The sequence below is a fragment of the Acanthaster planci genome, linkage group LG12 (genome assembly GCF_054643075.1).
Source record: "Acanthaster planci isolate LZ-2023a linkage group LG12, COTS_SCS, whole genome shotgun sequence".
Taxonomy (NCBI): domain Eukaryota; kingdom Metazoa; phylum Echinodermata; class Asteroidea; order Valvatida; family Acanthasteridae; genus Acanthaster; species Acanthaster planci.
The window spans coordinates 5,823,218-5,837,954 of record NC_141788.1 but is presented as its reverse complement, the minus strand read 5'-3'; the positions used below and the strand labels follow the sequence as shown (position 1 = coordinate 5,837,954).

Genomic DNA, 14,737 nt, shown 5'->3' with positions numbered 1-14,737 from the left:
AAAACGTCTGCACATTTCTCTTAACGGGTTTCTCTTACCAAGGAACTATGGTGCCTGTTACCCTACTGAGACCTCTGTCTAAAGTTCCCAAGAAAAGGCCCTCCCGCTTTCAGCACCAACAAACTGTTACACAAACTTAACAGTTGTTACACAACTTAAACTGTAGCCAAGCAGATAATCATAAGGAAATGAACCCAAACCGTAACTCACTCAGAGTTGAATACCAACCCTACATTCATCAAAAGCCCCAGATCTGTCCCTAAGCCAGGTAGCTACATTGTAGCTCTTGTGTATTCTGGATTTGTGACATTCAAAACCAATCAAACCCTCCACCACTCTTGTTAGGGCTGCTCGTTCATGGTACCCAGTAGGCCCTTATTCGGTCATAAATCTACATCAAGAGTGAGTACTGGATACTGAGTCACCTGGTTGGCACTGTGCCAACACAATCCGTTGGGCTGCAAGGTGGAAGCAAGGAATCAACTTCAGCCAGAATCTCTCAACAAGAACTAATCCCATTCTCAAACAACAAAATCGCCATTAAAAATGAATCTTCCAAAAATCCAGGCCTTTGCGTGAATGTTTCATCACCAAGCACTCCTTTCCATAAAACACAATTTCCAGACACGGCCCGAGCAGATCCTTGTCATCATTGAGTTGTCCTTCATCTTCTTCCCAACTACAGGTGAACAAGCTAAATTACAAACAAATCAAAAACAGTCACATATAACTAGCCTTCTGGCAACGTGAGGGATTTTTCCCAAGTAAAATAAACTCCTCTCATTCAGTTTTCAGACAGGAAACCAGAAGGTGATATCTCTAATTTGCAAACAGAAGTTGTAAAAAAAAAGAAGAAAAAAGCACTTGTTCACACATGTACATGGAAGCGACTTCCTGGATGACGGTGTACATGTATTCTCTTAACGGAGTCATTACCACAAAGAGCCGATATACTTACAATATGGTATCGGGTTAAATATCCACACAAATATTTATCAGCCTGGGTGGAGTCTGTCTTGATGGATGGCTGCAGTGTTGAACTGCTTCCCGAAATAATTCCCAGAGTATATGTGTGATGAGTTTGTTTACAAGCATATGCAAAATTGCAAATCAGCTCCATAAATGGCAAGGATGCAAGAGCCAATCCGCAGCATGGGCCAGTGGGCTATGACGATGCCAATGAGCCCCAGGATCCATAAGATTGGCGAACAGTCGCTCAATCATTAACCATCAAACGTATCAACAGAGGCATCTGCTGACGATTTGTTGCAGCCATGTGCGTGCGTATACATGGGTGATATTGTACACACGTCAACGATAGAGTCAACTGTAGCACTATCTATAGCACCACTGACGCAACTGATGAAGTCACCGTTACTGGCTTCATCTTGTGAATGGTGGGTAGACTGCCCAGTTAATATTAACAGTCATACATGTGCGCCATTAAGAATCCTGGCGGACCGTATAAAGGCACGTTTCCACGGAAAATCAGTTTCTATGGAAACAGTTCCAAGAACTTATACAACAGCAGCATGAATACGAACTCGGAATCTGGAGGCAAATTCTTGATTTTCCAATTTAAAATTTCAACCATACACATGGAAAGGAAGGGAATGATACGAGGTACGATAAAGCCCAACTGTGCTTGCACATTCTGCATGTATACACACATGTAGGGGACAAGAAAATATAGGTTTTCCAGGCCAATTTTGGAAAATGCGTAAATGAATTAGTACTACCAGCATTCGTTTTCAAGCAAAATGGAATGAACATTCAAATCCTGTTTCTATTTAACTCATTAAAATTCTATTTCAAGGTGGGTGTATTCAGTTGTACAGAGTCAGCGTTCAGTTTCCAGACATTGCACTGGTTTCGTATATTGACACTCATTTTTGCGTGAAATTGAATGCACCTCTGCAATCCTGCATTTTGCAAAATATGCAGGCAATTTTGTCTGTGTTATTTAAGGTTTGCCTGGTCAAGAATGGGAATCCGTTTGTGTACTAAACAGAAATTACATTCTTAGAAGCGTTTAGTTGATTGGTTAGATGTTAGAATATTCATGATTGAAATAAACCATTCATATTGTCATTGCAAACTACCAACTGCTGCAGGAAACCTATCAACACCGGCACTGAAGGACCTTCCTTCTTGTGCTGCGTTTCAATCATAGGAACCATTTTATTTACAATTTGATAACAAATATACCATAAACATTCATGAGTAACGTGAAAGGAACCTCTCTATTGAAACATGGTGCATATTGAAGGATGTAAAATGAAGTCAAATGCTTGTTAAATTGCGAAAATTAAACCAGGTTTTAAGTTGTTTTTGAAATCTACGCTAAATTGGAATTTTATTTTACAAATTAGATTGCGCATTTTCAAAAATTGGCTGGGAAAACCTATATTCTCCAATTTCTGTTTGCATCATTTATCAATTCTCAATACGGATATTGGAATGTCGATTCAAAGTAAAAGAAAAACTGCATCTAAGAACCAGGTACACACTACTTTCCAATATTTCTTTCAGTGCACTACCAGTACATGTGCGTAAATGTATTTAACAAACTGTACAGAAAACCTAAAGAAACCGTTTTTTTTCCAAAAATATCAAGTCAATATCCCTAAAATATGGAAAGTATGTCCAAACCTAAGGAATGTTTAAAAGAAAACATTTCAAGTTTAGCACTTTCGGTGAATTTGTCTAAGTAATGTCTCGTCACAAAGGATAAACTAGTTTATTTAAAACCAAAACAATGCCTACATATATGTAAACACAGTGATAAATGCTGGTATACAGTGTACATGTACAGTTTTAGCATCAAAACAGTACCTTTGTTGGTACTTGTAGACAAGAATTCTGCAAGTCATGCATACTGGTACTGGGGCATGCCACCAAAAATCTGTCCAGTACTACTAATGTTTGCTCAAATGTCCAAACAAATAGAACTAAGACTTTGTGTACCTAATGGCAGCGATCTTGTGGTCAGTTGGCCAGCTCCAATAACACTCGGGAGTTGAAGTCGAGTACATGTACATATAAATGTAAGTTGGAATGCCAAATTTACTGCCAGATATTGAGCTGGTTTGTTTTAGATAAAGCTGGATAATACACACACTGAACAGTAACCAAGAAATTAAAGACCCTTAGACAACCTGGTCTAAACTACGTTTTTGAAAAGTGCTTGCCCTGAACTTCTGAAGTACACTTTTTAAAAAACTTCTTTAAGTTTTCTACTCTTGCGGTCATATTTAGTTTGCAGTCAAAGTTTTGCTTGCTTTCTTCTGGACATGCAGCTCCAAGCCAAAAAAAAAATGCTTTGGAGACTGCTGGACTGACCTCAATTAAAATCGATACCGAAAAGATGAAACCTGGATGTACATTTGTATCGGGTGCTGCTTGACGTGAAAAGTGTCGCAGAGTTCAGTGAAACCAGTATCCTGTTTGCTTTGACTGAATGAGGGGGAAGTACCTCCCACAAGTATGTTTATTTGTGCTGTGAGCATACGCAGGCATATGGAAATTGAGGAATAAAGAAAGAACTTCTCATGGAACTATGTTATGGTGGAGTACATTTCCGTCTACCAGTGTTGGCTTGAACGCACGGGGAAAAAAAGACTTCAATCCAGTTTCACACTGCCCAACAGTAATTTTCAGATATGTCTTGTTTCTGTTTGGGTGCAGCATTCCTTTGAAACAGTGCAGGGCCACAACATTTGACCCTAACCTTGAAAGTCTGGAGACATTTCTTGTATGAATCGACAGGCTAAGCTACGTGTACAAGTACACTTGATCATGAATGGAACATTCGACATACCTACATTCATTTTGCCTTATAGGTTGTAATGGAACATCCAATACATGTAACCAAACCAGTACATGTAAACATTATCTGCTTTGTCCACAGAAATTTGTTTTCGTTTCGGCACTGGTGCAGGGCAAACAATGAAAGGGAGAGAAAAAACTACTGTTCTTATTTTTCACCAAACTTTTCCGAACAGAAATGGCTGGTCTTGAAATGCCGGTATAAAGTTACTGGATCCAATAGTCCTAGTTGCAGTTTGATAAACCTTATCAGTATCACTGTGATCACATTCATAAGTACTTGAGCAAATTTCAGCTGCTAGACAGACTCAAGTGCCTCATGAATGGCTGGACACATCGTTTTCCCACTAATCTTTCTCACAATATTCAGGTCTACATTTGTTGATTTCTGCATTGTCACTTCAGCTTTTTCTTACAATGTCACTCCTCTTTTTTTTGGCAGTCTTTGATGGCAGCTGAAATAGTACTTTTTTGCTATTCTTCTGCCTTGCTTTATATGTTAAATATAAGACCTTTCCCCCAAGAGGTCTTGAATAATTGCCAAATTCTTAGCTTCCCTGTAAGCCTACACACTTTGTATATGTCAATACTTGTTGATAGTGGTTTTGAGTCTAGATTTAGATATGTATTCATCACCTAAAAAGAAAAAATTAAATACGCGTACCCCTAGTAACTCTTTATAGAATAATGCATGCACAGTTGGGCCAAATATACACAAGTCACAGCATCCATTCTTTGGGAGCCAGCCTACCAAAAAACAAATCAAAAAAATTAAAAAGCTGAACTTTGGCACACTGAACTTCCAAAATACAGTGACAGTGCATTTCATTGTGCACCCTTGTGGCACGGTAGAGTTTTATTCATCCATTCTGTAACAGCTAGACCCGTTACATGTATCCGTCAAGGATGGGAGGGGGACCTGCAGGTACCCAGGTAACTCTTAACATTAAGGTAAAAAAGCAAACACCGATGACTTGTCAATAACCCCTCACGGGAAAAAAAAAAAAATCGTTGGACTTGGGACAGAGGTTACAAATGAATAGGGTAGTGTTCAGCTGATGGAATTTTTTTACCATGCAAGCTTGGGCTTCAGACGATAGGGATTTAACTGATGAGCTTTTGTAGGTAAGATACAAAGCGATCAATAATTAACTCATGAAAGGTTAATTTTTTTCTCTGAAAATGATTACTTTGAGTTTTTCAGTGTCTCAATATGAAAAAGCACAAACTTCACACCTGTGGCACCTGTTTTTACCTTCTCAGTGAAAGATTAAACCAAAAGGTTCCACATTTCCCAAATGGAGAAAAACAAAAATGCACCAAACACCAAAGTCTAATTTTAGAAATCCAGTGAGCGGTTCAAAAAAAACCTGAAAAGAAAATTGCATTTCTCTTTTTACCACATTATAAGCTGCTTTTAGACACAATAAATATCCATTTCAAATTTTGCTCACTGTGATCCGTGGATTTGTTCACAGATGATTCTGGAAGTTCCACACAAAAAACCAAGAAGAAATTGAATTGAATATTGAATGCAGACAACTGCATTCAATAGCACAGAAAATATTTACATGTGTCGACCCCCCCAATTTTTGATATACTCCAAACCTGTTACAATTTAACTGGTATCACTGCATATGTCAAAACTGAGCTTTCCAATTAGTACAAACAAACTCAAATAATATAATCCTGGGTTTTTCTCTGATCTTCTTAATGCTTCAACGGGTTGAAGGCATTCACAGATGCCATGGCTGACTGTTGTGCATTAAATAGGTTAATGTAAGACCACATGAACTGAGATAACATTTGAGCAGGGCTTGGCTGGTTCATGAACCCTGTGCTGGCTGACAGACCGCAGTGGAAATTTCCACTTGCTAAGGTTATGTGTATATTAAAGCGTCTGCCAAGTAGAGCAGGCTGTCTGCACATCCGAGGAAGAGATGGGGGGGCGGGTCCATAATTATTCCAGCCTGCGTGCGTTCCACATTCTCCACATGTCTCCACCGCTTTGCAATTCAGGGCAGGCTGGAATTAAGATGATGTTTCTCTTCACCTTCTGAGAGCACCGAGATGGAATACTCAGACGGCGAGAGAGAATAGAGGATCATGCCTACCGAGTTGCCAAGGACAATGCGGTCCTTTATCCTGGGACTGCATCAGAAGGTGCTAATGAGCAACTGCGATGTAGCTGAATTTTTGATCAACTACATATCGATGCATTTGACACGGTCTGGTTACCAGCAGATGAAACGACAGCTTTTTTAATTGGAGTGATTTCATTTCATGCAACAGGGCATCATCGGGCCACTTTTCAATTTCAACACTGACATTTTCATAAACTAACCAACGGTTCCATCCGTTCTTCATTGTTATGTGATGGTATCAGGGTCCTTTTGCCAGAAGGATACTGTTTATGTTGATTGATGCAGGTGCATGTTGAAAGTTTTCCCAAATTTACTACAAACCTGGCCCGTCAGTCATACCCTCCTAATCACTAATGTTGTAAGGCATGGTGAAGCAAACAATAAAAAAAAGGAAATCCACAGCCAGTAAAACAAATTAGTATCAATGGAGCTTTAATCTTGTCTAGGAGTTGCAGATCCCCCCCACAAAAGGCTGTAGTTTTCCTGATGCTATTTCAAATCAAAGTGGCATTTACAAAGGGCTTTTGTTTCTGGCCCATCCTCAGTATGAATCTGTGATTATTATGGTCCCTGAAACAGCAAGTTCATTTAGTCGAAGGGTGACAGGATGTGTTGGCATGAAGAACAGGATGGCTGCTCTCAGGTTACAGGATCGTCCTCCAGGCAGAGCAGCAGGGAAGATGCCTGGATCGCCTGTAAGCAACGAGGGTTGTTTGGCATCCGGCCACACTGATGCAGACGCTTGAGAGCAGGGCTTGCCGCAACTAGTAGCTGTCCTCAGCATTCTGTCTCCCATGTACATTAAGCACGGGTGCCTTTTGGCAATTATTTATAACGTACTTGGGCTTCTTTGAATTCAGCTCAGGCAACATCATACAAACGAGACTAAATACGACAATACATTATTCAAAGGTCCAATTTTTATAATCGTACATGTATGCCTTGAAAGCAAATCTTTGACTACATGAAGGCTGAAAAACAAGTACAAACATACCGATAGCAAGTGTAACTGATATGCTGTTGTTTCATGTGCGTGGTTTAAAAAAGGAGACGTATCTTTGTAAACCAAAGTACCCTCTCTGAACTCGACAACCAGCAAACATTCCTTTCCTGCCTATTTTGTCAAAGCATACATGTGCTTTGGTCAATCACTTTTGGCAACTCCATTGCACATATTAATATAAGCGAACCCCCCCCCGCAAAATAAATCTGAACCCAAATCAGATCATTTACTAGTAATTTGCAGGTTCAAATACATGTATTTTAGAGGTCAAGATACTTAAACCACCTCCCCCCCAAAAAAAACTTTTTATTTTGTTGAATTTCTGTTTTCAGCTTGGATCCCACAAGTCTGTGCTGACACGCCAGCCTAAATCTGAGCTTAAACTTTCGGGAAAAACCTTGCTACTTTTTCCAGCTACGTCTCATTTGATAAATATCTATGGATCAATCCCTGTGTCATTTATGGGCAACTTTTGAACCGCGTCCAACTTCTGTGACGCAAATGAGGCCCCCAGCTCTCATCGCCTCCACAGTACAAAAATGTCAAATCCCCATCCGATTGACCGCATGGATCAATTCTAGGAGCAGCACACTGGAACACCCCAAGCAAAGCAAGACAAAGGCGTGACAAACATAAAATCTTGGCAAAGGGGTGCGACTTATAAGCTAATCCAGAGTTTTTTTGGAGCGAGACAAACCCAGACGGGCATCAATCAAAACACATAAAAAATGATGACCAAGAAAAACAAGGAAGAGCTTGGAACAGCACACTGCACGCCTGATTCAATTCCTCTCAAAACTGTTAATCACCGGCGGGGCAATGTTGCTCATACGGGGCCCAAATTTCACACAAGGTTGTTATGACTGACCTCAGCCATGACGGCATGCATGGTATGTAACCCAATGGGGAAAGTGCATCCTGACCTCAGTACCCACACAGATGTACCCAGACTTTCAACGAATAAAATTGCAAGGAATAATTTCTCAAACAGTTTTCTGAAGACTTTTGTCAGAACAGCTTTAGAGCACTGATTGGCTGGGCTGTAGCTATGCAGGCGGTCACCAGCCAACACCTAAACACAAGCGGCCAGCGCTTCAGTGATAATCAAGCTGACCATAGGACAAATTTGACTGCATTATATGATGATCCGGATTTTGAAGTTGACAGAAACCTGCTCATTCTTGTAGCTGATACCATAGGCCTACCAGCTCAGCTATCTAGCCCTGAAACAGCAAACACTAAACATTTTCCTGCCGTTAACTCTACTAGCGAGAAAATCACTGAATCTTGGTGGTCAATTTTAATGAAACACATATATCTCAGCAGACAGAAAGCACGAAATGCAGACTCGAAATGAAATAAGCACACAACACTCCCACAGTTCAGTGAAAACTTTATTGCTAAAATGGAAGGTCGCCATTAGATAAACTGGGACAAAAGGAAGCTGGAAACGTACAACAGAAAGGAGAAAAATTGGCTGAAATCAAGTCTGTATCCCGTCTTCCCTTCCCCCCCCCAAACAGTAAAACCTCAATGTTTTAATTGAAACGCGTTGGCATGTGAATAGAAGTGTTATACACACTGGTGCTCAACAACCATAACATTTCCCACAATTGCAGCTTATAAAAATAAGGACAATTGGGATAATTTTTCTGCCCAAATTTGTGGTGTTCTGGCTGTTGCTCGCATTGTCCTGCAGCATTGTGGGACGGCAGTTGGGTCTTCAACGCATGACCTTTGAATCAATCACGCTTAACCAGTTCCACCCAGCCCCAGATGTTAATTGGGCCAAGCAGCCGACAATGTGCACAAGAGGCCACACTGCCACTAATTATATTCACTAGCACCAACACAGTGTGCCACCATATTGTATGGCCTTTGGGCAATTGTGAGGGCCAGTCTTAGATTGAAAATTTAATGTATCAAAATGTGCAGCTTGTCATCGCAAGGAATTCTGTGCTGTCAAGTAGAACAAGTTAAGGCAGATCTATGAATTGTATGTACTGAACAAATTAACCAGTTCTATTAATTCTTTATTAAAATACTACAAATTATAATTGATAACCAGTTTTTGTTTTGGTTTGCTCTGCTTTCATTTCTTTTTTCATTATTCACTTTGAAGATTTACAACTACTTTAAAAGCTTTAAAAAGAGTTCTGTATTTGCTCCTGAACTGAGGATCAGCTGCAACTCCTAAAATTTTGTTCACCAAAAACCCCACATGTTCAAATTTTATTTGTCCTTCGCTTGAAGCATGGATCTGTTCCTAGCTCTATGCTTTAAGCGCCCACTTGAACGGCACAAGCATTTGGCCACAAGGACAACTGTCTAGCCAGACTACAGGGTTAAAAGTGTCCACGCCTCATCTCCATGGGTCAGTACCCTCTCCTTTCTACACGCTCTAGTTTATCTCTGGACACAAAATGTCCATTAACACTCTCGTAAATATAAACCCACTCTCTTCTGCAAAGCCATATGGTCACTCATGGTTAAACCACAAAAATTACTGGCAGTGTCATTATCTGGCAGTGTCATAATACTGCTTGACAAATTCCCACCAAGTCTGCAACCACAGTGATGCAGAAGTTCAGATAATGTGCTTTCCAATTCAACATGCCCAAATTTAAAGCCTGTCCCAATTTCTTTCTTACAGTTCCAGCAATAAACATAATACAGCATTAAACATTCATGACATTTGCCAATTTGGTTTAAGCCCAGTGTTACTGAAGTCTACTACAATTTGCATTGCAACAAGTTTGTAGACCCTAAATCTTTTTTTTCCCTCCAAAAGGAAAGCAAACATCTTTCAAATTTTCAACACATAGGCTAAGTAAAGTCACTTGATATCTGAGTGAGAGACTTTTTTCTCTATTGGGAAGAAGTTCAATATGCGGACATCACTTGACAAACTGGTCTGAAAAATTCTTAGTGTCTTTTAAGTAAATGCTGTAATGGTTTTTCTGCTAAATTTGACTTTTTAGGACAAGCTATCACTTTGTAATGGCTAATAAACTACTTCAAGGGACAATTAGTGATGTCCATAGGGTTGGGATTTGAGATTGCCACAATCTGAGAACAAACTGTTTTATTTATTTAAGTTGTAGGCCCATACCATAGGAAAAAGCTTAGGCCTAGATCAGTTTAGAGGGAGAGAAATTTTGGCACAACGAAGGGATATTGCCTGCAAAAATATGCTTGAAATCAAAGCACAAATCTAAGTTCCCGCGCCGGTTCATTCTTCGTCCTCTTAACTATCCGCAAATTTAAAAGGTTACTTATGCCATGGGTTGAGCCAAACAGTAACAAATAGGGCACAAGTGTGGTTATTTATTAACAATTACAAAAGTAACATGGTTGGCACAGACAGCTTCAGCCACAGTCAGTCTCAATTGAGAAGTCACAAACATGACAAACATGGCGAAGGAGGAAATTCCACATTTGCCACGTGGCGAAACACAAAAGAGGGACTAGGCCTAACGTTAGGCCGATCGAGGCATACAACATCTACTTGATCGTCATTTCGGCATGTTTGGGTCCTTTCTTTTTTTCCTTGCAGGCCTATTGCATACAGTGTGAAAAGTTGGCTATTGGTGTTGACTTTTCCAAGATGCCTGGTGAAAAATTATTGACAAAAAAATACGCAACATATGCGCCTGGCTCAAGCCAGACAGTCACGTCCACTGACTACCACTACCAGACAACACCCTTCATTCAAGAAAATTATGCACATTCATAATCGCGCGAAAAATAAGGCGCGAGACGAGAACCAACGATCGTCCGGTGAAAAAAATTACCATTGGCACGACGGTTGTAGAGCAAAAGATCTTTTACAGTACTTACAGTCTGAAGTGCCTTTTCCTTTTCAAATGATGACATTTTCAGTCACAATTGCTTCCGTAAACAAGAAATAAATCGTACTTCAGTAGGTAGAGATCGAAGCTAGAATCGTGGTACACAGTTACTACCGGTGACCGCGCGTAGTGTGTTTAGAATTCACAGCCGGCCGGTCATCGCACAATTCGTACAATGTATTTTTTAGCGGCCGCGCCGCTCGTTTTCACGTGGTTGCATAGCAGGAAAAGTGTACACAAGGATTTAATGCATTATTCATGTTCTTGGCCATCTTCCAAAGACGATTCCATTGTAATGAAGGGTCAGATTTTAAAATGACGCCAAATTTTCTCGCCGAATTGCTATTTATTAGAAAAGATCTTTGTCAAAGTACTCTATATCACATTTTGCAACTAAGTCAGGGCATTTCATTGAAAATTTTTGACTGCCAACTGACAATGTATATTGTAAATAGAGGCAGAGCTTACCTAGTTATAATTTAGTAGTATTGGGTTACAGGTCAAATTTAATTCATGATTTAGCCAGAGGTTGCGCATGATGGAAAATAACGGGCCTGTTGTACAAATATTGTATTCGTCTCATCATATGGAGGATGTACGGCCGCCATGGGCTTCATCTGAGCTGAACTTACGAGGCCACGCCTCGGCCAGAATGCCCAATTAATGACTTGACAGTACAGGCAACAAATACGTATTTAATTCAGTTGGTACGACTTGACTTGTTGGGCACAAGGATCTTATTTTCAGTGTGGTAATGATGATAATCGATTATGTTTTTGCAAGTGGAAAGAAACCCTTGGTCGTAAGCTGAGATTGTCTCAAATTTTTGTTAAGTTGCTAGCATAAAAATGCATGCATTTGTTGCAGTGGTTGATACGTAACAGCCCTCTGAATTTTGTCATTTTGATTTCGGCTCAAATGTTGTTACGACTTGAGAATAGTCTAGGCAAAGGTGTGACGTAAACAAAGCCAACGTTCGCGCGCCATGTGCTTTTATTTACTTTAGTGTGCGCATCGATTATGCAAATACTGTACCGCCGGGAGCATGCGCATGATGTTGTTTTATGCCGTGGTTGCTGCCGAAAATAATTTCCAGTGGATGCGCCGGGTGGGCAGCTTGCACAGGAATTTGCATGATCGAATCTGTATCAGCGAGCTAAAAAAAAAAAAAAAGAAAAAAAAAAAAGCTTGGCAAAACACGACACATGTGTCCATTGATCAACATCATGGAAACGACTCAGGTCATGTGATCATTAAGACTATTAATGTTGTGCATAATTATACTGCATAGAATAAGCTTACCAGGATATGCCGCGACTGAAATCCAAACCAGAAAAGTACCTAATAAAGATAAAACCTTCATCAGTGGAGAGATTGAACACTGGCAATTCAAATTCGTAGATAATGTGAATCTTTTTAAGTATCGATTAAAGTGATACATAAGGAAACACGATACATTCTCTCACTTTGTTGAAATCTGTACGATTTCGCTGAATATGTAAAATCGTTCATATTTGCAACCTGAATACATAATTCCACCGTAACTTACTTACACCATCTCGTGATTGCTGCCGCACAGTATGGGGGACGCCAAAAGTGACGTTAACCTAGGCTATCTAACTATTTCTGGACAAAGCCCAACTTTATAGTAATGGATTTAGAATCGAACTGCATGTACATGTACATATATCAAATAAAAAGAGGACAAAAGAAATTTAAGACGAATCAAATCTCACAGTTCCAATGGTGAAGTTTGAATCAGTTAACATGGAGGCGAAATAATACTTCAGAGTCCCTTGATTTCATTTTTTGTGATCACATTTTGTTTCTGATGGTAAACCCGTTTTGTGACACCGCCGTGAACTCGCAGGGTAGTACAGTACGATTGTTTTCCTTCCTCGTAGTGCCACCAGTATCTGTCTGGGGGGCAACATAAAAGTGCTATACCCTCCCAAATCACAGTCTGTACATGTACTGACCGAGATGCACGTTTGGCCCAGCCTTTAATGGCATAAATTTAAGGCTCACCATGAATGAAACAGGATACCACAACACACCCGCTGGATAACTTCTGTTTGTACAAGACCCAACATAACCATTATGCACAAACACAACCATTAGACAATTATCTTCACACCACTTCCGAAATTGTCGTTCTTATCTCCTGTGCTAAGTGCATTGACTGTTGATCAATAACGCGTGGAGTTTTTTTTTTACAAGATAACACTTCAACAATAATTGACTGGTAAAATTTCCTGGGACAGTTCCATTAATTTTGCTTTGTGTTAGTCTACGACGTACATGTACACTGTCGTTTGCAAACACATTTTTAGATTTTTATTAGCATGTTGAACCGGTTGAATATAAGTCCAAACTGAAAAAAAAAGTGCTGAGAATAGAAAATATAGAAGATGCAATTACTACAGGGCGCCAACAGACCGAACTTCAAATTGTGAGATACACAGGGGGATCCGCAACCGTGTACAAGCTGATCTCGAAAATGATTTTGTAGCATGCTAGGCGAAGATCAAGAGAGTAGTTCCATGGTGTGCGTAGGCCTAATTGGAATGAGAGGCTTTTGCTAGTACAATTTATCTTCATCTTTATTAATCTACACCCGCAATTTTTTGCGCATCTGTTGTAATGGATCTGGGGTTACTCTTCGGGCGTGTGGATAACCAGACCGCGAGCGCGATGATAAACATTGCGTACTGTGACCGGCGGATGACCTTGTCTATAGGTTTGGAATCATTGATTACTGGGGCGCATGGAGGTTAGCGCATACTTGCCCCCGACACACCCCCCATCTTTTGTCCGGCTGCCTGACGACAGCCGGATCCGCTAATCAATAGTATGCCTATGCGTTTCCCGCCAAGCGTTGCCTAGTCTTCATAAAAGTCGTCTTGTGAACTCTTTGTTCACTGTGCCTGCACGATGATTTTTGGTTGGTTTGACGAATCTTGGAAGTTGAGAAAAGAAAGTGCTGCTACACACAAAATATGAAATCGAAATACAGAATGTATCTTTTGCACTAGTATATATTGAACTGCTTTTTTTTCATTCCAGGTTTGTCCATCTTATTGTCTTATTATTTGCAATAATTGCACTCGATAACTGGTTTCTGTTGTACATTTATTTGCAGCCAAAATAAAAAAATTGATTTAAAAGCTGATTTTTCCACAATGATTTGTGCTATCAAATCGTTTCACCAACTCCATTCCGTTTTGTTGAATGCTTGAGAGGGATAGTAAATCGGCATTGTACCTGAGGCCTATTTTTTTTTTTTTTCAAGGATATGTTGTGTCCAGTGTGACGGATACCTGCACCCAAAGAATGACCGTTTTCAGTAATTTTCCCACTCAAGTGCGTTCGTGAATTTCGATTCCATTGCCATTTTTGCTACGTGGCCTCGGCTTGCGCAGGATGGACACAGCAGGCCTCGAGGACAAACTCCGGGCACCAAGGCCGGAGTGGCCTGGAACACTCAAAGCAGGAGTACACGTTCACAAGTGTACAGGCGTACAGTCCCAAGCATGACATGTCATTGCACCCTGCAGTATGGTTGGATACCTTGACTTCACTCCCTGGTATCTATTTAAATTATTATTTTTTGATATCTGCATACATGATACTACTAAAGGTGAGCCAAAGACAAAACACCTGGCAATCACCACTTTGCAAGTTTTCGTTACCTTCCCAATTAACAACACACAAACTGAAAAAAGCAAAGATAAGAGGCGTGGCAATAGAGGACGCCTTAATGCGGCTCCCCCAAACTTGATTCGCGTGGGCCAGGATTATCAGCGTCGACTGAGACATGGCCCTAGACATTGGCTAATGCCCTTCATGCCCATTTTTTCTATTGTAAAGTCAAATTAGTCCTATTAATCTACTTTTACTACCAGTGGTCC

At 40.3% G+C, this 14,737-nt stretch overlaps 1 protein-coding gene across 3 annotated transcripts in view; it reads right to left on the bottom strand.

Annotated features, from left to right (window-relative positions):
* Window positions 1-11,022, bottom strand: part of LOC110984355 (sodium- and chloride-dependent glycine transporter 1-like) — a 36,343-nt gene extending 25,321 nt beyond the window's left edge. Inside the window, exon 1 of one of the 3 annotated variants that reach the window (XM_022244486.2) lies at window positions 10,816-11,022. In XM_022244486.2, coding sequence (XP_022100178.1) covers window positions 10,816-10,851 — 36 coding nt within the window. In that variant the 5' untranslated portion in view covers window positions 10,852-11,022. Of the gene's footprint in view, window positions 1-958; window positions 978-10,815 lie in introns of those variants that run through there. The other 2 variants (XM_022244488.2, XM_022244487.2) reach the window with 2 other exon arrangements.
* Between the last annotated feature and the right edge of the window lie 3,715 nt (window positions 11,023-14,737).